Raw genomic sequence first — 23,434 nt, forward strand, 5'->3', positions numbered from 1 at the left:
CTCCTGGCCTTCCTGCAGCTTGCACCTGTGGGCTTTCAGCAGTGTAAATATATTTAAACAGCACAGAAATTACAAGAAGAGCAAGTTTGCAAGGCTTGTTGTCTCCCAAACAAAAATCTGATTCCATTCTCAAGATGACTGATTCTCCATGTTTATTAAAAAATAGATATAAATAATATTAACCCAACCCACAGGCCAGGCAGGGTGTTCTGGCATTGCATTTGTGCTACTCATGGACACAAAATTCCTGCTACCTACTGAGCAGGAATTTGTTGGGAGCAGGAATTATGTAAATAAAGCCATTTCTGACTTTTCTGTTCTCCTACAGAGCTGCCAATATGAGCATCCTAAAGTTCACTTTTGAAATCTCTTCAGAGTTTGAAAACAATTCAAATCAGCCAGCTCCCTATTCTTATGCGAGTTGGCTGATTTTAATTACTATTATTTATTATTATTATTATTATCACAGAATATTCAGGTTGTTTTGGTACCATCCAGCACTTTTATCTTCAACTCAACCCAAACTCTGCTTACAAATGTGCTACAGCTTTTCAAAAATTCCGTTTTAAAATCTCAAAATTGAAACCTGAAAGTGTCAGGGTCAGCCTGCTCTTCCACATGTATGATGGTTGGGAATTTTCAGCAATATATGGAGTTTTATGTGCATATTTTATATGAATCCTGTCTGGTTTAAACAGGATAGAGTGGTTTTATGAGCTCCAAAACTTCCACATTTTCATAGCCAGCAGTGCCCCTCCACATTTTTCTTGCAGCATTCAAATAATTTTGAGGATAAATCTAAACTTTTTTGTGGCATTCCTCTGTTACTCAGTGGTGCAGTGTGCCTGCACACTGGTTAATTTGATAGCATCACTTCGATCTGAGGAGATGGAATTCCCTGTCACTGCAAAAACACAGCAGGGAAATCTTGATGTGCCCAAACAGATGCTCAGTATTTTATGTTGCTAAACACTCAGTGAGAGCTCTGCTTCAAATGTGATTCTGTGTGGCACCTGCAGATCTCAGGTCCCAAAAAGGCACAAAGGAAATAAAGAACATGGTGAGTGATGATTTGTGTGAAGCCCACAAAACCAGGGCTGTGGGTAGCAGGAAGAGTCGTTCTCCCCACTTCATCATCCGAGCACCTTGATGAGCTGTGCCATTCCTGCAGTCCTTCCCCAAAACAAGCACCTCAGATAAAGCCCTCAAATGCTAAATCCTCATGGCAGATGTTAAATCTCTGTTCCTGCTGAGCGCTGGAGCTTGTTAAAATTTGCTTGTTGCTTCTTTTTGTTTATCCATGCCAAAAGCTAATTTTCCATTTGTTTCTTGTACTTTTCCATTCGTCGCTATCAAAACCAGATGATTTTTTTTAATTAAGGCTCAGTTAGAATGAAATAGTTACCTGCCAATAAGATGAGAAGAGAGAAACAGTTGATTGCAGTGGGAATTGTTTAACAATAATACTAATTTCTGCTAATACCAGCTCTTACTCATATTTTGGAAGTGGAACACCATATTCAGGTTTTTCAGGTAGATGCAGTGAGAAGATGCAGTTTTTAAATTGCTGTAGGCCTGGACAGATTGAACAGCAGGATTCCACTTCAGGACTGAAGAAAAATAAACTACTCCAAGGCTGAAAGATAATATGCAGAAGTAATTGGAAATACTAAGAGTGATGATGGGACTCAAAGCTTCCTAATTAAGATGACTAATTCTTGAGAGAGCTTCCCTCAGAGTTCTTCTTTTAAATAATTCCTGGCTGGAAGAATGAAAAATGAAGAAGTGCTGCACCAGAATTTCTGTCAACAGTCTGTGCAGATGAAGCAGGGCATCTTCCTTTATATTTGACTGGCTGCAGTCGTTACTGTGTTGATACTTCAGAATCCTCTGTGCACTTGCCACAAAGTGGAGGGAGAGGGGAAAATGAGGACAGAGAATTGTGCAGCACAGCTGCTCCTGCTCCCCATGTGACTAAGCAGATGCAGATGAAGCCCATAAGTAATCATTAATTGCTTTCCTTACTGAGCAGAAATTGGTTTGGATAACAGATGGCATTTCATTGCTTGAAGTTGCTGTTGCTTTTTTGTCACAAGTTTGTGTAACAGCTAGAGGGAGTCATTCATTTGGATCAGATTGCCCTGAGAGGCACAGAAAAGGACAGGAGCTCATGACTTTCTGAAACAGACTTTTATTTTGGTTTTGTTTTTTCCGAAGTGCTTGGCATCTGGGATTCTGCACCTTTCAGAAACTCTGTTGTTCATGACTAAGGTGGTAAATGTGCAGTTAATGGGTTGCTCCTCCATCTACAGCCTGTGGCATTTCTGGCATTTATAGTGAATAAAAACCTCAAGGCTGCTTTTTTTTCCCCCCTCCCATTTTGGCTCACTTAAAATCTGTTGTTCTCTCTTTATTGCTCACAGTTGGTCATCAATGCTGCCTTGGGGTTTGACACTTTTGTTGTTATGAGACACGGCCTGAAGAAACCAAAACAGCAAATATCTGGTGATTCACGTTTCAGCAACGCCTCTGCTGCTTCTGATCTGCTGGGATCCTCACTCTTCTCAAATATCCCTGGCTATAAACTGGGCTGCTACTTCTGCAATGATGTGGTGGCACCAGGGGATGTGAGTAGAACCTCATGGAAATGGTGATTACCCCTCTCCTTTGTTGTGACATGAATTAGTGGTGTTTCATACAGGGATCCGCTCTGTGTTGATGTACGGAGGTAAAGAAAGCTGATTTTTATTGGGATGATCACAGATACGAATTTCACAGCACTAGAGGTGTTTTGTTCAGGGCAGCTGGTTACTTTGGAGTTCTTTTTGCTTCCCTTCAGAAGTGTGTGTGTTTGTAGTCCACCAGGGATCGGACACTGGACCAGCAGTGCACGGTCAGCCGGCCTGGACTGGCCATGGTGGCTGGAGCCCTGGCAGTGGAGTTAATGGTTTCTGTCCTGCAGCATCCTGAAGGGTGAGCCATTGCTGCTGTTCTGAGCTGTTCTCTGAGAAATCAAATAGCATCAAATCTATGGGGAGGAGGAGGAGGAGGAATTACCCCTCGAGACAGATAATTCTGTGAGGGGTAATGTTGTAAATTAATGTAGCGTGCCGTGTTTGAGGGAGCTGCTTCATCGAGTCTTGAGTTTTTCCTTCTCTCTCTGAATTTAACCACAGAAAAGTATTAAGAATCTTTCAAAAGAAGAAAATGTTGTTGTTAGTAATCTTGGCTTTCCTTTGCTGCACAGTGTTTAAGTGTGATGAGGAGCTCTTGGCACATGAAGGGTTTCAAGATAAGCCCTGTGTTGCAAATTTTATTTAAAACTCGGTGTGTGTGTGTACAGAAATTACTCTGAAATTCTGCACCTTGAATGTGAGGCTTGTTTTCTCTTTAAAGCCTGAGAGAAAAAGTGACTTAGGAGTTAAAGATGAGTCTCAGACTGATTTACATATATTTATCATGCTGAATCTTGGTTCCTATGAAACAAATTTTCCACATAGATTCCTTGCCTAATTCTAAGCTGTAGCAAAATGCCTGGAAGCTGACTGGAACTTGTGAGTGTGTTGCCTTGCTCTAATTCTCCCTGTTGGGTTTTTGGCAGTGGCTATGCTGTGGCCAGCAGCAGTGATGACAGAATGAATGAACCACCCACCTCTCTTGGGCTTGTTCCTCACCAGGTAAATTATTTTTGATAAAACCTTTTCTTTAAGAGCTGGGAACTGATTATCACAGATGTTGTTTCCTTAAAACAATCCGATTCCATTCTCCAGAGGACTGACTCTCCATATTTATTAAAAAACAAATATCAATAATATCAATAAACACAGCCCAGGCAGGGTGTTCTGGCACTGTGTTTGTGCTATGGACACAAAATTCCTGCTGCCTACTGAGCAGGAATTTGTTTGAAGCAGGAATTTTGTGAATAAAGCAATTTTTGACTTTTCTATTCTCCCACAGAGCTGCCAATATGAGCATCCTAAAGTTCACTTTTGAAATATCTTCAGAGTTTGAAAACAATTCAAATCAGCCAACTCCCAATTATTATGTGAGTTGGCTGATTTTAATTATTAATATTATTTATTATTATTATTATCACAGAATATTCAGGTTGTTTTGGTACCATCCAGCACCTTTATCTTCAACTCAACCCAAACTCTGCTTACAAATGTGCTACAGCTTTTCAAAAATTCAGTTTTAAAATTTCAAAATTGAGGTATTATTATTTGTGTTGCAGAGTTACTTAAGTTCTGTTCCTGGTGATATCTCTTTATTGCAATAAATAGAATAAAAAGGATGATCAATACTCCAAAGAGTTCACAGTTGAAGTGACCAAACCCTGCTGCAAAGTGTTTCTAGTGCACCCTCTGTTAGCAGAAATAGTGATTTGGAATTTTAAAATTGCCTATTAATAATATCATATTAAAATCACAATTGAGGAAATCACAGCAGTTAAGTGTTCAGACTATAGGTTATAGAAATGGGAAAAAATATGTTTAAATGGTCACACTATGACTTTTTATTTTTCATGGAACTTTGCACTCAGAAAAGGCCAACTGCAGATGGTGCTGTGCCTCCATTTCTGGTGAAATAATTCTGCATTATGCAGTTGTGCCATTATTTGTAGATAAAAAAGCAGTAATATGTGCTCAGTATGAATTCACTGCAAGTTTTACTGAGAGTGACTGACAGAACGTGATACATGTTCCTTTTATGGGATGTATGTGTCCAGTTCTTGTTGAATTTTGGAAATATTTAAAATAGTATTTTTTTTTTTCCTTCTTCTAGATCCGAGGGTTTTTATCCAGATTTGATAATGTTCTTCCAGTCAGCCTGGCATTTGATAAGTGCACAGCCTGTTCAGCCAAGGTAGAGCTGAGTTTGTGCTTTCTATTACTTTTATATTTCTAGGTCAATTTTGGGGAACTTTTTGACATTTTCTCTGACTTCCTTAGGGCTGGGAATCTGTTCCCACTTCAGCTAAAGTTCTTTTTCCCTCATAGCCTTCTTTTTTTATCTGTTTTCCAAATTTCTTTGGCATCACCTCTTAGCATGCTGCGCTGTCATTTCCGCAGAGCCGCTGCCATCAGCTGAGGAATCCAAGCAGAGACTGGCCAAGACATTTCTGAAAGGTTTATCACAGAAATATTGTCATTATCTTTCAGCTTTATAGAAAGGAATGAGATTGGTATTATTTAAGAAACCCTTTCTGATGTCTGTTGAATAAATATCCCTTTAGCCTTCTGCAGCTTAATGCCTTTCCAAATAGGCAAAATAGTCAAAAATTCTGTTTTGTGATACAAAACAGACAAATAATGAACAACTGAGGGGAAAAAATTGCTTTTTACCATTTCTTTATTGAGCAGATTGTTCATTTTGCTGCTGGTGCTGGCAGTCCTGAGTCACCTCAGAGTTCCCAGCTGTTTCTTGGCTCTTTGGGGCACCTCTTGCATTGTTTCCCCCTCCTGTGGCCTTGAAAAGTTCCCTCTGGCAAGTTTTTTCTGGCCATGGAGCACAACTTCCAGAAGTTTTCTCTGGGATATCTCAGCAGGGAGATTCAGAGGGTTTTTGACTCGTGGTTTGAAGTGCTTGGAGTGCCATTAATTTATTCACTCTCCTGTACCTGGAGGCTGACTGCAGGAAGTTCGTTCTGTTCCTTTCACTGCACTCATCCTTTCAAAGAGCCCTCAAAAAATAATGGGGCACTGGCATCTTTTGGAGAGCTTGCACAATATCTTCTTCTTCAGTGTTCCCCTTTTTCCCCTCTGGACTGTCTGGGTACATCTGACAAGTTTTGGAGGACTCTTAATGTGCATTTTCTCTTCAAAAATTGAAGCACTGAAGTTGGGTGTTTCTAAAAATAACAGCAGTTTTATCTACCCTGTTGAAGAGCTGAAAGCTCAGCAGTAGCTAAAACCCTGATGGTGGAGAATTTAAACTGTTAGAAGCAGCTTTTCTCTTTTTCTCTTATTTTCTCTTTATCTCCAGTTCAGGAAACATTGATATGTAAAAACAATAAAAATGTCCATCCACGCAGATAAATTCAATGTGGGGATCAATTTTTCCTTAGCAAATCATTTCCTCTTGGAGGTCATTTTAAGAGAGCCCCGTTTTACATAAACAGACTTGATGATTTAATAAAAACTGCCTTGGATTTTAGCAGCTGTGCTATTCCCAGAGAGATCACTTTTCATGTGGTTTGGGGATTGAATTACTTGTGTGCTGAAAAGGTTGCTCCATTGGCTCACGGATTTCCTTACAGTAGAAACACAGCCTTTGTTTACTTTGCTAACTTTATTTATTAGCATAAGAATATGTCACCCTGCATTATGTGGAAATCTGATGCTGATGCTTGGAAATGACAAATCCAATTACGATTTAATTGTAGTCTGTATGTTGGTTTGCTGTGTGAGGGTTTGTTTGGTTTGGTTTGTTTTTTAATAAGGTAATTTAGCATCATTTCATCCTGCTCTATGTCAGAATTACTGGGGGTTCAGACTTTCAGCACAGATAGAATTGAATTTGCTGGCATTGTGTCCATTGTGTTTTTCTATTGTCAGCATTCTCCTTCTGAGCTTTTGTCACTCTGTAACTCTTGAAGCACAAAACCAATTAATTAGGAATTTTAGAAGAATTCCAGTACATCCTGAAGCCATCCAGTCCAGCTGGAGGACTCAGGAGAAGCTGCTAATGATCTGCATGTTTGGAGATTTGAGTCCTTTTCATTTTGACTCAGTCATTCCTTCATTTCTCTGCTTTTGAAGCTGCAGAGGCCAGACATGCAAGCAGCCAACTTTTCCTTACCCAGAATTGTCCTGGCCAGGCCGCGTGCCAGAGAAGCTTCCCGCAGGCAGTTGTTCAGGAATTTTGGGATGGTCGCAGCAGGAAACCAATCTATTTTTATTCTGGGCCAATTTTTCCTTGTATGATTCCCTCTCTGTCTTACTCTGGTTCTGCAGAAGCTGTGCTGGAATGTCAAATATCTCTGTCAGAGCTCAGGGCACTGAGAGAGCAGCGAGAGCTCTTCTGGTGCCAAACTTGTTCTGGCACCGACAAGGGAGACTCCAGAGTTCTTTAGGATGGATATTTATTTGTGACAACTGCTTTACTTATAGGAGAGAACGTTTAGCTTATTACTGACTGTGCTAATTAACCTGTTTACCCTGTTGGGAGCTAAATGAGGCTGTTCATTATATTACGGTGAGAAGCTTTGCAATTCCTTGGGAAACAGATCTGATCCTTGCAGAAAACTAGTTAAAGCCTTAAATCATAATGGTTAAAATATAAATGTATTTTAATGCAAAACTGCCAGTGTTCCTATTTTAATGAGGGCAATGAAAATTCCCTTTGATTGCTCCCCTTGACTTCTTGTGCCTGATGGAAGGAATGAGGAGACACCACAGATCCAAAGTTTAATGTCACAAAAGATAATTGCCACCAACCAACCTGGATATAAAGATGTAAAACCCCTCTGTTTTTACACAAAGCTCACATTTCTTCCAGAGCTAGAATTTAGCACCCACATGCTGGAAATCAGAGTTGTTCTCCTTAAAGAGATTTCTCTCCTTCCCCTACTGCAGTCATCCTCATGTGCAGCTACCCCACTATGACACTTAAAAAAGTCAGCACAAAGATCTCTGCTAATTTTCAAGTTCTTTCCCAACTTTCTCCTCGGTGTGCTGGGAACTTGAGCTGCTGAAGTGGCTTTTTACCCACTGGGTTAAGGTTGAATGTTTTCCAGTTTCATTGCGTGTCACGAAGGGCAGACCCTGGGATCAGGGATGGTATTGTTGGCATTATGTTACCATTTCTGTTTTCAGTCAGGATATTCCCTTGCCCTTGCAGATGTTTTCCCTTTTTGCCATCTCAGGAATACATTAAACCCTTTTGCTGTGACATTTACTGAGTGCTTGGGTTGCGTAAGTTATTTATGAGTGTTTCAGTTTTGAAATCTATCATCGTGGAGCCTCAACAATGCTCTCATTGTTCTCCTCTGCTAACTGCTGTGCCTGCATTTTTATTTGGAATTGTTCTGATCACTTATGACAGCAACCTGCAACATTCAGTCACTCACTGGTGTTTTTCAGTTGAGATAATTTTGGTTTTGATTCCAGGCCCTTCAGATTTTCACTGGCTGCGTTATGACATTCCTATTTGCTTTCTCTCAGTAGCAATGGACGATCTGTCACTGAAACTCCTTTAGATCTTTCTTTATATTATACATTTCTCAGTTCAAGTATTGTCTGGATGCAAAAGTCACGAGGGGAAAAAGCCTTGGCCTTTCCTGTGCTTAAAAAAACCCCAGAAATCTCTTGCAGAGCTTGCAGAAATTATGAAGGAAATGGGGAGAAATGTTTGTCCTCACAGGAATGACCAAAAATTTAAGAGAATGTTTTAAAAGAGTTGCTTCTGTAGCTGTGCTCTGAGGTCAATGAAATAGAGTCCATTTAAAACTTTCACCTTACTTTCTGAATTTACAAATGTGAACATTTGACAAGTCTCTGTACAGTGCAGCCTCTGTATTAATATTGGATGGATTTCACTGAGACTTGAAGAATGCATCATTAACACACCCAGGCATATTTTTAGCATACTGAGTTAAATGTAGGACATTTCTTAGAAATAAATAAAAATGAATTTTCCCATTGTTGCATTTAAATTTCAAAATAGTAGGGTTTAAGGGAAAGAAAAAACCTGCTATTGTGTAAGACAATGGAATCATTTCTGACAGGTTGTATTTCTGTTGCATTTTAATGGAATTTTATGGGTCTTAAAGGGGTTTTTGTTTGGGTTTTTTTCCCCACTATTTCTTCTTCTAATTCAAAGAAATTCTAACTACACTTAGGACAAAGTAAAGGACTGTCATAGAGGAAAAAGCATCACTGCAGTTTTCTGGTACTGACATCTTCAATATCTACCTGTGTCTAGAATATAATTCTTAATTATTTACATTAGACACAATCTGTGCTGTCTTGTCATCTGTCTGTGAAGCTGTTACACCATCCCTTTTCTGTCAGTTAAAACAAAACTGAACTAAAATACTTTGGCTTGAAATATCTGCCTACAAGAACTGCAAAAACAAACCTAGAGAACACTGAACTGGATTAAAATTCAGGAATATTCAGTGTGTATGCTGCTGCTGATGGTGTTCATCCCATCACCAGTTCCAGCCCTCATTCTGTAGGATTCCACCTGCAACTCAAAAGATCAGTTTGTTTTGCTGGATATGAGCAATTTGTAGTTGTTCTTTTTTTTTCCTTTCATAAGATTTTTGCAGCCCAGTGCTTTCTATTCCCAACTTTATTGTTCAGTTATTCCAAGGATTCACTGCATGTTCATGGAGATACAATATTTTTAATTATTTAAGTAGTTTCTCATTTTAATTCTCTTTTATAATTGAATTATTGTACTTGTTTTTCAGAGGTTTTCCTGCGTTCTCTTTGCAGTGTTTGATAGGTGTCTGTCTACCTTGATGCCCTTTTTCTTATAAAAAGAATTAATAATCATCATAATCATAATAATAATAATCATCAGCCTTGCTTTATTGGAAAGCTGTCTTTGTTTGAAAATATTTTTGAACAGTTTAAGCTAAGTTTGACTTCTTTTCTCAACTTTCCCACATTTTTACAGTGCTGATATATCTGTCCTTACAGAATTGTTGGTTTGGAATTGGAAGAGTGGAGGGAATTTACTTTTAAGAGATGGTAAATCAGCAGAGATCTGTGAAATCTGGTGAATGTGGTTTTGAAGAAAATGTTGTTTTACGTAGATATTGCAGCACATCCAGCTAATAAAACCCTCTGCTCTGAAACAGTGCACAAAATGTGGATTTTGGAGGTGGTTTTTTGGAGGCAGTGCCAGCTCTGGGGGCTCAGTGTGACAGTGAAGGAAGTGCTGCTGCCAGGGGAGGGCTGCATGCAATAAATGACTTTTCCTGGGCAGTACCCGCTGCTGGCTGGCTCCAAACACTCCTGCAGAGCCAGCCCACTCCTGCCTTTGGAAAATCCAAATTTGGTGCAGGCAGCAGAGCATCTTTCACATCAGGCAGCTGCTTGGCCAGGAGAGGAATCATTCCTTGAGGTGTTGGGGAGTGCCCTTGTGTCTGTCCCAGCTTTTGGGTTCTCTGCAGACACTCAGGGATGCTCCTGGGGAGGATCAGGCTTTTCTGCCTCCCTGCACAGCACAGGCTGAGCGATGCCAGAAGGAGCTGGAGCCAAGCGTGCCGGAACTGCTGATGAGCTCAGCAGCAGAAATGCTGGACAGGAAGCAGAGAAGGGATAAATGAAGTTGTAAATATCCAAGTTGTAAATATCCATCCTGTGGAAAACGTGGAGTCAGAGGGAGGGGACTGAAGGATCGTGCCCACGTGTTCAGGGAGGTCAGGACACACAATCTGATGGTGCTGACTACCAGAAACCCCTTCTGTGCCTCTCAGTCTCTGAAATGGAGATGTTGATTTTCCTCTTGACTCTTTCTTTCCTTTCATAGCTCTGTGCTCCTGTTGTCAGGCAAGGAATGCTTGCAGCTTGTGTGCTGTGCACTGAAACTTCCTCAGGCTGACTGGGACCTGGGGATGCTGTTACACTGAAAATAAGTTGGGAGAAATGTTTAAGAAAGAAAAGAGCAGCTAAAATCAAAATCCTGCAGTTTTATCTGTCAGATGTCAGAAAATAACCATTTTTTGATGAAGAACATCAAAATTATTCCAGAAAATAGTGCATGCATCTCCCAAGAACTAAATGTTGATGAGGCCGTGCTTAAAATGCCATTTCTTAAATCTCTTAGAGCTCTGCTTTCCTCCTTTTCATTATTCAAAAGGAGCTGAAAAATCCCAAGCTAAAAAAAATCCTGTTGAGACCTTTCAGAGCTGATTGTTCAGTGAGTTAATTCTCCATTTTCTGCCCGCTGCAATTCAAAATCAGGGTAGGAAATAGCAACAGGAAAAGCTGATTTGTATCACTCATTTCCTACTCTAAATTAAAACAACAATCTCTTCCTTAAATGATTTTTCAGCACATTGTACTTGGATTAGTTAAGGTTTTATACTGATTAGCTTTCATTTTTAATACTGATTATGGGAAGGAAAGAATTGTGTATATGCAGAAGGTGATTTCATGATTTGGCCACGAGCCCAAAATTATGCCATTTTTGCCTTGTGGTTTCTAAATTTCCAGTATTTCCAGCATGGCCTTGTTCAGTGCACACCTGGAGCACAGCTTTTCACACAACTTCCTCTTCCAGCTCCATCACCTGTGAGTGCACAAGTTTGAGGTCATTTTATTGTAGGTAATTTTTGGAGTATTATCTTGTTTCATGTAATATTGTCAGACTTTCTTGTTGCAAACAGATGAGCTGAGGCCCTGAAAAATCATTCCATGATCCTCACAAAAGTGCAATTTTATTGCCTTGTTTTTCAGAGCTGTGTTACAGCATCACCTTATTAGACTTTTCATGACACCTTTTTAGGATCAGATGGCAATAAAAACTGAGAACTTTGTGAAAAGGCAAGAGTCTGGGAATGAGGATTTTTTTTAAAGGAAACCAGAATTATGGGTTGTGTGGTAAAATTTTGAATATTAATGGCTCAGCTTATTCTCTTCTCATTTAGGAGTGTTCTTCACAGCATAAGACTTCCATTAAATTTCTGTTTTAACAGCAGATACATTGAATTTTGAAGAGTGGAGCTGGAAAGACTTTTTCATATCTGTCTTGTTTTCCAAATGTGTCTTTTCAGTAGGTGAACAATAATTTTCTTTCCATGCCACATGGTTTGTGATAAGCAGGGAGTTAACAGTGTGTAAAAATGCACCCAGGCCTGTCCAATTTCCAAACAGAACCTTGAATTTTGGGATTTTTTTGTCACCCTGAAATGTTTAGTGAAGTATCTTCCCCCTTTGAGGGAGGGAAGTGTTTAAACCCAGTGTTTTGGGGATAAGTTACCCAGAAATCTTATTTAGTGTAAATAATCCAGCTGGTTGCATTCATTCCTTATTTTATTTTTCCTGGAGAGTAAACAGCACTGGTTCAATCTCCGCAGATGCAAACTACTTTGAAAAGGGAAACAAAAAAAGCCAAACCAAATGTAAATACTGGTGAAAAAGTTTGAAATTGATGTGACAGAAATAAAACAAGAGCCAATTTTGCATCAGTAGCCAGTTTCTTTGGGTTAGGAGCTTGTTTTTTGTGTTTTTGCTTGAGCAGATAATAACTTTTCTGCTATAAAGCAATCCTGGAGCCAAATTCTCTTTCTGAATATCTTTGTACCCAGCAATTGAGACAACTTTGTGCAGAATGCTGTTAAAAAGAATATAACACCAAGGCTGCACATCTGTTTCTCATTTCAGAGCAAGTCCTTTTACTCCAAGCCTGTATTTTTTTCCTTCTGCCATGAGATTTGGGGTTTTTTTAACTTCAGTAAACAGGCCAGAATAAAAAAGGTTGCTCATGAAATGGGTTACTGGGTATCATTTACTCAGAAAACTTTGGCAATCCGTGGATTTGGTCCTGTTGTGATGATGTGCATCCACAGCTTGATTTGTTCTATTAAAATGCCACAGTGTAAAAAAGAAAATTCAGCTCTGGCTCTGTGAAATGGAGACTGAAATCAAGGTTGTGGCATCAGCCTGAGAGATCTGCATGTCAGGAGAGGGTGGTGTGAGATTCTCCTGGCAGTGTTTGTAGCAGCCATGAAATCCAGAAGGAATTGGTGTTTTCCAGCTCTCCTAAGCTCTGGAAAGTGACCTGCAGGTGAGGAAAAGATAAGAGTCCATCAATAAATCCTTCCTGCTCCAGCTTGCCAGGCTGGATGCAAGAATTATTTATTTCTGGTTCTTTTTGTTGTGCTTTTATAGTTGTTTTGTTCTGCCTGGCAAATGAATTCCTGCACAGGGACACATCACTGAAGGACTGGGTTTATTCCCTGAAGAAGCTCAGGTGGGGTTTTGTACATCTCTGGTCAGACAGTAACTGGTCTGAGATCAAGAATCATATGAATTGTAGCATCTCTCATGTATTTTGCTCCTGTAAAGCTGTTCCTTGGGAGGATCAGAGTGGGACTGAGGATGGTGGGGAATTGTTCAGAAGTGCAAAAGCAAATTCATGCCAGCCTTGGGGCTTTGGGCTCTGCTGGACGTGATTAAATAGGAGAAAATGTCCTTTCCATGCAACAACAAATTGGTCACTTATTAAATCTGGAAACATTTTTTAGAATTATTTCATGTCTATTTGTTGTCCAGCCTGGTTTTATTCCTGTGTGATTATTCCCTGTGTGGTCTCCTGGCATAGGAATCTGAGATTATTTTGCCTCATTCTTTTTCCTTTCTGAGGTCTGGCCAGTGGCTGCTGAACAAATCTGTGCCCTGCTCCATTTATCAGAGAAAAGCTGCTGCTGACTTTGGGTAGGGAAGGTTAGATGTGGGCAGCTTCATGGAGTTCCTCCCTTTTGTGGCACTGGAAAGTTTTAATCATCTCAACTGGGAAATGAAATCCCTGAGGGTGACAAAATGTTCTCCCAGTCACTGCCTGTATTAAAAGGATTTCAGTATAGTGGATCTCTTCTTTAGTGGTACCTGCTCAGGCAGCAGATGTGGTGCTGCAGGTTAATTTTGGCTCTCTGAGATGACATTTGTTGGCTCATGTGACTGGAATTCTGGATTTAAAACTAATTAACAAATACTTCCATTCAGCAGGCTGTCCTGGTTGTAAAAAGGAAGTTGTTATAATCAGCAAGTAGACTTTTTAATATAGCTTTTCAGGCTTCTGTGGTTGCTGCTAGAAGGAAAAAACAAAATGTTTTTTATTGTTGTGCTTTAGGTTTTTAAGAGTATGGCCAGATTTGTTACCCAAACCTGAATTTGCCATTGTGGCACCATGGAAGGTCTCTGCCACACGTGGGGAAAATAAATGTTTAAATCTTCCCAAAGCAATTGATGGGGTCATATTAATGTGTACCAGTACAAAAAAAATCTAAAAATAATGTACCTTCAACTCCTGGATCTGTGACCTTATTAATATTTTATTAATATTAATACTTTAAGGAGCACTTAATGAGAGACTCTCTGGCATTGCCCAGGCTGATGGCAGCACAAAGGACACAAGGGGTTAAGGAAAGGCTCTGGGTGAGCTCAGGAGTTCCTGGCAGGGACTGGACAAGCTCTGCCCATCCCTGAGATAATTCAGGGCACCTCCTGCTCAGCACTGAGGGCTCTGCACTGACTGAGGGAACAGCACCTGGAAATTCTCACTCCAGGCTCAAACCCCAGCTTTTGGGAGCGAGGATCAAAGCAGAGGTTGCTGAATAACAAACCCAGCCAGGTTTAAGGACTGCCTGATGGACGAGCTGTGTATAGAAAGGTTGCACTCAATTCCCTGCTCTGCTCGTAATATTTGCATAGCCCAAGGGGGTTTGCATCTTTTAATAAGTTCTGCCCCTGGGAAGAGACCAAAATATCTCACTCATCTTGTCCCTGCATTTCTCTGAGGTGCTGTAATAATTTGAAATAAGGCTGAGGTTTGTTGTGTGCAGGCTGGGGATGGGTTCAGTGGGCTGTGAACTCTGATCTGGCCTGCAACACCAAAAATCCGGGTTGTGGTTCCCCAAAAAACCTTGGCTAACCCTGCCAGGGTCAGGAATTCCCACAGGCAGGGCTGTGAACACACTCCAGGGTTGGGAATTGTGTCTGTGCAGGGCTCCACAAGGAGCCAGGTGCAGGAGATGCTGCACTTGGGTTGTTTCAGTGGAATTCTGTAACCCAGAATTGTCATTAAATGTGTACACCCAGAGTGCAATCCCACCATATTTAGTGGATAGTATTGAGAGGACACATCTCCAATAAAATGCTGGAGTTGTTCCTCTCTCTGTATTGCACTGTGAATGTTCACATTACTTCATTTATCTCAGGAATAAAAAAAAAACCCAAGAAAAATACAAAGAACTGCTCTCAATATTTATTTTTTTTAATCACCTTTTCTTTTTTAATTTGTAATTATGTTTATCAGTCATTGTGCACACACACACACACCAAACCCCTGTGGCAAAATAAATCCTTCAAGTATGAACAACAATTTCTGTAGATTCAGGTAGAGACCACAAAGTGCTGATTTTGTTTATTTTAGAAGTATAAGTGTGGTCAAGGAGGTGCCAAATGTTTGATAATCACCTGCATCTGTCTTCCTTTTCATAGTTGTGTTTCTGTTGGTGTTTTTTGAAACCTAATTCTGCATTAGATAGTTTTGCATGAAGAGCTGAGTGAGGATCTGAGTCTGTTTTTAGCAGTAAACTTAGAATCCTGTCAGCTGAATATAAATACGGTTTTTAATGAGCTTGAATTCCTATAGGACTCAGTGTAAAAGCTCACAGGATGTGTTTTGCTGAAGAATGTTGTTGGGCTGGGCAAGTTCCCACAGTTTTATCAATGAAATGGGTGTTTGGGACCATTAGGAATTGTTAAACTAGCAAGATGTAAGATTGTTGAGTGTAAGTTGTGATTTGATGAATTCTGATAGGAATTGATGGAAATCCTGCCTCTTCTGGATCCAGGGTGATCCTGGTGCTCTTTCCCTGGCACACTTTCTGCTCCTTTCTCATTAAATCTGTGTGGCTTTGAGGTCCCTGCATAAACCCTGCTCTGCTCCTTGGAGTTCTGGAGGCAGAGCTCTTTGGAATGCTGCTCCATCTGTGAGATCAGGCTATGAAATGACCACAACTTGGAACAAAAATAAGGAAATAATGGATACTGGGATTCCTCAGGAAGAAGTTCCTTCCATTTTCTGGCTGCCTGCTGTCCCAAAAGGTGTAGAATTGTGTTCATGTTTGATATTTATCTTTCCTCAATCTGCATCTCACCGGGTTGAAATCAGCCTGGCAAATCCTTCCCTAAAGCTGAAATCAAGTTCTTCGTGGTCAGGGCTCAAGAGGAACGTAACTAAAACCTCACAGTTCTTGTAGGAGCCTCTAAGATTGTCCAAATAAAAGAAAAACCTGGAAAATTAAAGCAGAAAAGCAGAGAAAGATCCAGCAGCCTCAGAACCACGAATCTCTGGAGGCTGGGAGGATGTTGGGCTTGGACAGCTGCTGGGGGAATTTTTCAGGCTGTCCCAGCATGGTTCTTTCCCTGAGCTGATACACTGGAACAGGCTTTCACTGTGTTTTGTGCCACTCAAACGCTCCTTTCATGGCTTTGCAGCCAAGTTTTCCTTCTTGCCCTATCATCTGTCTTGTTAGAAGCTTAAAAATGAATTTAAAGCAGGAAATCTTAAACCTCACTTCTCTTCCCTCTCGCTTCCAGCTTTCCTCACTGTAGAAATTGAGTTGGGGAAAATGATGCTTCTGTTCTCTGTCAGTTTTACCTGTTTGAGTAGCCAGTCATTTTCTGAGTGTTCAGAAAGATTCTGCTTCTATTTTATGTATTTTAGTGCTACTTACTCTGTATTAAAATAAAACAATCAATAACCATATTATTCAAATACATAATCTCTCTCAAAATAAAAACCTTCATATAGTTCTAATCCTCAAACTTCTTTAAAATTTTAATACCTTTCTTTTACCTCTTTTACAATAAAAAACCACAAAATAATTATTATACTAAACTCAATAATAATAATTTATAAAAAATTCATAAAAATACTGAAATTTCTACCAAGTATATTTAACTTATAATTTCTTCATCCAACCTTACTTCCCAATCCCAATAACACATTTTAAAAATTTATTGATAATTACACCCAATTTGTCAAAACTAAAACCAAAAAATAAAATTTTTCAACCTTTCCTTCTTCTCCTTTAAATCTATTATATCCCTTTTTAAAAATATTTAATTTCCCCTAAATGTTAAAAATATTGCTTTCCTAAAATTCAACTGTTAAACTTCCTCTATATAATCTACAACTTCTCTAAAATAAAAACTAAAATAGCAAAAAAAAAAAACCCACCCAATAAAACATGAGGATGAATCAGATTATGGGTATTATATTTGAAATATTTTCTGTTTGTTTATTTGGCAGGTCCTTGACCAGTATGAACGAGAAGGGTTTAATTTCCTAGCTAAAGTTTTTAATTCTTCACATTCCTTCTTGGAAGATTTGACAGGTCTGACTTTATTGCACCAGGAGACACAGGCTGCTGAGGTAAGCAAATAAAATTTGGATGTTAATTAATCATGTGACCAAATGAGAGAATCAAGCAGCAGTATTTGATTTACTGAAGGATTGACAGAATGGTTTGGACAGTCTCTTAAATTAATTGTAACTTTCTTTATCTGAGTTTTTCAAGTGTTGCTTTTAAAGGCAACAGGTGACTTGTGTTATGTGGTGTTAAGGAAATCAAAGGCAATTTTAGGTCAATTAAAATGTAATTATGCTGCTGGATGGATTATAACGTGGGGGAAACAATGCTGTTTATTTGCCCAGTGCCAAACCATGGAATTTGGGCAGAAATTGGGGTGTGTTTGATCTCATGGACAGCAGCACTGGTGATAACTCCATGTTGAGTCGTGATACTGTGTTCCATAAAATCAAAACAGGTATCTCCTAATACTGTATTTAACAATGATTCATATTCCTTCCTCCCTCTGCCAAAATCTCTGCCCTTCTGCATCATCATTTAATTTTGGCATAGCTGATATCTCTACCCTTCTACATCATCATTTAATTTTGGCACAGCTGTGTCCCAGGGATGGGTCTGAAGCAGTCATTATTCAGTGACTGTGGAAGTGCTGGAGCTGTTTTTTCAGCTGGAAGAGGCTCCACAGTGTTTTTATTTATTAAGTTTTGGGTGGATAATGATGACTTAGCTCTCTGTTTCATGTTTTAATCTTTGAAAACTAATTGTAGCAGATGCTGGAAACATGAACTTTAAAATACCTAATGCATTCTGAGATCAGCATGGTCATACCTAGAAAAAACTTATATCTATGTATGAGAGGGATCCAGGAAGGGAAAACAATCACCCTTTATCATGTGCCACTCATTAACAGCAAGAACAATTAAAGCCTGATTGCCAGGCCTGAGTTTCAGTGGTCTAGGCTGCTAATGTAAAATGTAAAAACAGTTCAAATCAGTAATGTGTTATTTTATAGGTATTAATCCATAAATGCCTTTTGCAGCTTCAGAGTGGGTGTTTGTTAATGTTTTAGATAGTTTTAGTATAGTTTAGTGGTTTTAGATGCTCTCTACAAAATGTAGAGTCTGGTGTGAGTTCACTGCAAGTTACTGAAGTTCAAAGTTTTGCTTCAAACCCAGAATTTGTGTCCTTTCAAAAAATCCTGGGGTGCTTTAGTGAGGTTTATGCAGTGAAATCACTGCTGAGAGGTGGAAAATCTGACATAGAGTATTTGCAGAGCTAATGCTTTCAAATTACCTTAACTGCCATAAAACCAGGGAGCTGGCTTGATTCTTCCCTGTGGGATTGCTGCATTTTTGGGAAATTTCATCTCTTCTAGCTGTTAACCAGTTTAATAGTCTTGATGAACCTGTGTTGATGAATGGCAAGGGCTGACAGGCAGATTATTTGTACATTCTGGAGGACTCTGGATTGTTTTGGATTAAAAACCAGTTCTTTGTTACATCTTTGCCACCGTTGGCTCTGAAAAACGAAGAAGTTGTTTTGTGTTCCTCCACAAATCTCTCAGTTCCATCATCTGGGGCAATTCTTCCATTTTTTAGGTGCACAAGAGAGTGCTTTCAATATCCTTTCTGCAGAATCACTCTCCTATGTTGAGCTCATTTTCTCTTGTATTTTGAGCTCCTTTTTCTCACGCTGCAGCTGGGGAGTGTGAGGTCTGCAGAATGATTTTTCGGGTTTCTGGCTGCTCTGCAGCTGCTCCTGGCAGAATGTGTTCCATAAAATGGAGCCATTAGGTTTGCTGAGGCTGCTGCTCCTTTGATTTGAGATCTTCTCGTTACACTCCAAAGACTGCAGCAAAAGCACTGAGAGCTTTCATCAGGTGGGTATGGCCTGGTTTGGGATGGGAATAGTTCATTTTTCTGATGAGAAAATGAAATATCTGCTTTTTACCACTCAGACTCTTCAGAGAGATTTTGCGGGTTATTGGTGCGTTTGGAGACCATAAAGATTGCTTCTTGTAACTGCAGATTTTCCCTTCCTCCTGTCTGGTAAAATCTGTCCAGTGCTAGCCCAGAACTATAAAAAAAAAAATAGACTTGTAAAGTTAGATGTCATCCAACCTTATATTTACCCAGTAACATCATCACTGGGTTGTAATTCCATATATAAATCCCTGATATTTCACTAATAAACCTGCATCTGATAGGAGAATTACTCAATCTTGTGCTTATTTTTAAAAGGTTCACTGGTAAAACGTGAATTCATTCAGAGCATTTCACTGAAGATTTTGCCAAGAGTGTTTTGTTGGGTCAGAAAAACTGTTGTGCTGCTCTTATGTTTCACTTTTTCTTAATATTTTTTTTAATTTTCATTCACCTAAATGCTTAGCTGCTTTCATGATGTGTGTGTAAAAGTGCTTTAATGAGAAAGTTTTTCTAAGTTTTGAGTTTGCCTAAAAGAGAATCTGGAGAAGTTGTTCATGTTCTGCAGGAGTGAATGTTAAACACATTTTTTGGGTAGCCTGAATTTCCATGAGAACTCCCCTCACATTATTAACACCGAGTGTGTTTGCCCAAATTTAAGGAACATAATTTACAGTAAGATGTGGGGAGACTTTTCACTTAGTGAAAACCTTTTTTGCCTTGTACTAATTCCTGTTTTAATGTTTAATTCCTATGTTTAATTCCTATTCCAGGGCTGTGCTGTTAACCATAATATTTTAATACAGATTCAGTGCAAAGTTGATACAATTGCAGGGTTTTTAATCAATAGAACACCTATTCCTTCAACATGAGCTGCATCAGGAAATCATAAATATTCTCCATTATTTCCTTAGCATGACAATTAATAAATAATAACACCAGCAAGCTTTCCTATCCTGTCTTGAACTGACAATACATTTCAGGCATCTGCTCCTTCTGCATCTGGCTTTAATTTAGGCTCTGTGGAACATTTTGGGGTGGTTTTTTTCCCCAGTTTGTGTGCAGCCTGTGATGCCACAGCCTGGGAGGGCTGATGGACCCATGTCAGCCCTGCAGAGCCTGTTTCCACTGGGTCCAGCTCACTGGGGAGCTGCCCCAGCTGATGGGAGCCTGGAATTCCTGTTTTCCACATCCCTCGGCTTCTTCCCTGCAAACCTCAACTCTTCAGCTTCACCCTTGTTTGATGGCTGGCCTTAAAACAGACACAGCCTTGGGTTGTTAATCAGAGGTGTGGAATTGGAGGCAGAAAAGTGAATAATTTCCAGGTCAGAGCTGCCCAGGACTGTTCAGAGCAGTGCATCCCCAAACCCAACTGGTTTGCTCCCCTTGTGCTCCAGATTCACCCTGTAAAGGGTGTTGGGGTAGGAAGATGCTTTTCCTCTAAAATTTCTAAATCAGTCTCAAGTTTTCTCATCCTAAATTACAGATTTGCTGCTAGGCTAAGCTAATTTCTCTCTGTAATTCTCATTTCTCTCTGTAATAAGGCACAAGTGTAAATATCCTTTTATTTTCTTTGGATTTCAATTCCTGAATTACTTGGATGCTTTACTGCACTTCCTGCTTTCACCAGGATGAAAGAAGACTATAAAACACACACCACAAATCAAATTTTCACTTGGTTTTCTGATTAAAAAACAAGAATGGGGTAGAAGTTGCAATGTAAGAGGGTCCTAAAGAGCTTTGGGGGGACGAAAAAAAATCAAATCTGGAGCAGAGTTCCTATTTTTGAATGTGAATTCAGGCCATGATGTCAGTGTTACTTTATTTCAGTAATGATGTATTTCAAGTTTCTGTCTCAAGGAAAGTGTGGTGTCTCTAGCTTCTGTGACAAGTTCTTGTATTCAGTGAATGAGGCCTCTTTGGTATTGTCAAAATCCCTTTTCTGTGCTGGTTGACTTATCCCAAACAATCCATATTAATGGAAAAAATAAAAAATAATAAAAAAATCATGTTAGTGAAATACAGATAACCCCATTTTATCGTTTCTGCACTTATTTGAGCTTTGTGCCTGGTCACTTTTCAGTCATTTCTTGAGGAACAAGGCTTAGCTGTAGAATAAGCAGCTGGTATTCCAAAGGAACTTTGTGCTTGTCCAAATTTGGAAGAAAATTCAGAATTTCCAGTGTGCTTTGCTATTAAAAATATCCTGCTTGTCCCTGATTCTGCATCTTATTATGCAGATTATTTGATGCTGAAACAATAACATATGAATAGCCAAAAAAAAAAACCCCAAGCAAAACATCAAAACCCAGCTACAACAATATTGTAACAGCAAATTCTGTAACTTGACAAGTTTTCTCTGTTAGCCAAGTATTATTCAGAATTTAATTTTGCTTGGTGTTATGAAAACTTCCTAAAGAAATCATTTCTGATGGGTAGCCCAGAATTAATATTTGAGACTTCTCTGTGGCTGTGAGCTTTTTTGTTTTCCTTCACGTTTTTAATCTGGTGCATTTCTGGAAAAATTCATTTTGACAGATTCAGGCCTGCCCTGGAATTTCTTTCTTAAGAGATTAAGAGATTAATTTGTTTTCTTTCAGGAGGTGGGTTGTTTTTTTCTTTCTGAGTTTTCTCATGATGTCAATTAGTGTCATCATTTTTCTTCATTCATCAAGCAGTGTTTCCCAGCTCTTTGAATAATGGTAATTTTTATTTTTTTTTTCCCTGTTGATGCCTTCTGCTGCTTTTGGAAGGGTTTAAAAATACCTGTACTACCAAAACATGAGCTCCTTGCTTTTCCCCTGATACCTTCACTGATAATTTCAATTATTATCATTAATTATATTCAAATGATCTTCCTGGGACTTACATCAGCGAGTGATGTGCACAAATACTCCCGTTTCCTGATAAATCTGAATAAATGTGTGTTTGTCCCTGGAGGGCAGGGAGGGGCTTGTGCAGACATTTCTTTTTTTTGGAGGGAAGGACAGTTGGTTGGTATCCAGTTATCATTTTTGTCTGAAATGTCAAATATATGGGGAAAAAAAAGCCCCACTGAAAGAAATGCAATAATGGCATTTGGGTGGGTTTATCTACTTTTTTAACTGAATTGCTCTCTTAGTGTCAAAACATGGATAGAGTTTAAATCTCTCTGTAAAATTTCACAGTCCATCTCCTGTAACTATAAAATGGAAAGTGCTGATAGGAATAAATTTATTATCTCATCACTTTTTATGGGAGGGGAAGAGACTTTGCAAGAAAAACCTGGACAAAACCTGCAGCAGCATTGATGTGCACTCTGTGTTCCTCATGAAGCTTCTGCAGACAATAATTCCTGGCTGGTGTTGTTCTTTCTGGACAGAATTGATCAGTGGAGGTGATCAATATCAGCCATCCTCTCCCAAGGAAGCTCTGGGCTTTCGGGGCTTTCCTCTTTTATTAAGAACTCCACCTCCAGTCCAATTGTTATTCTTTATGACTCATTTTAATTGCCCTCGTTAGATCATCACCTAAACAAGGAGTGCTTGAGCTGATGAGGTAATGTTTTGATTTGTGCCACGGTAGTAAATGATGTTAAATTGTCCTTTATTGAAGATTTGAGAGTAATTTTAGCTGATGGTGAACACAGCACCCCAAAATTTTGAAGGGAACTGCTAGACTGAAGCTGTAAAATCTTTATTTTGGGGAAGCAGCTTTCTTCTAGAAAGAGTTTCAAACTCTGTTGACTCTTCTTCCTTTGAAGGAGGAATTTCCAGTGAAGAAGTAATATAATTCAGGGATTAAATCTCTTCCATTCCAATATACTTTGTCACAAAGAAGAATGAATAGAGTGTTCAAGATGCATTCTGTTATTCTCATGTGGAGAATAAGAAATTACACAACACAGACAAACACGCTGATGAACTTTTTAAATTCTAATTAAGACCATAAATTCTACAATGTACATCTCAGTCCAAGAGTATATGAGCCTTTGCAGATCATTCAAATAAAAACATTTTAAAAAAAGAGAGAAAAGTTTTCTGCTGGCCAAATCAGTGCCAGATTATTTCAATAAACACCAATTGTTGTAGGCTTAGCCAGAGGTGATGGGAATGTCTGGGGGCAGGGCTGCCTCAGCACCCCTCAGCTGTTAATTAAGTTACTTCATTAGGGATCAATGTGCTCTGATCATCTTGGAGCCTATGAAATGCTGTCCACCAGAATATTTTCATTGTTAACCATGTTTGCCTCCTCCTGAGGATCCAGATTTCCTCTGGAAGCATCTCCTGAACTTCTCCGAGGGTGTTTCTGTCAGGTGTGGCTTCTTTTCAACTTTGGAACCGATTTTTCCCATAAATATAGGTGAAACTAGGAAATGATTATAAATGATTGAATAATTATAATTGATTGAAACGTGAAGAGCTGCTGGGAAATCCTGTGGGTTTAGCAACAGCCTCTCTTTAATGCCAGCAGT

The 23,434-nt window shown here is 39.3% G+C and overlaps 1 protein-coding gene across 6 annotated transcripts in view; it reads left to right on the forward strand.

Annotated features, from left to right (window-relative positions):
• The window catches only part of ATG7 (autophagy related 7), an 82,333-nt gene that overhangs the window by 13,550 nt on the left and 45,349 nt on the right, over positions 1-23,434 (forward strand). For 5 of the 6 annotated variants that reach the window (XM_058844717.1, XM_058844718.1, XM_058844719.1 and 2 more), the window contains exons 14-18: positions 2,424-2,627; positions 2,858-2,973; positions 3,602-3,677; positions 4,786-4,866; positions 16,999-17,121. In XM_058844717.1, coding sequence (XP_058700700.1) covers positions 2,424-2,627; positions 2,858-2,973; positions 3,602-3,677; positions 4,786-4,866; positions 16,999-17,121 — 600 coding nt within the window. Of the gene's footprint in view, positions 1-2,423; positions 2,628-2,857; positions 2,974-3,601; positions 3,678-4,785; positions 4,867-16,998; positions 17,122-21,519; positions 21,585-23,434 lie in introns of those variants that run through there. The other variant, XM_058844720.1, reaches the window with a different exon arrangement.

This window comes from Poecile atricapillus, chromosome 9 (genome assembly GCF_030490865.1).
Source record: "Poecile atricapillus isolate bPoeAtr1 chromosome 9, bPoeAtr1.hap1, whole genome shotgun sequence".
NCBI lineage: Eukaryota > Metazoa > Chordata > Aves > Passeriformes > Paridae > Poecile > Poecile atricapillus.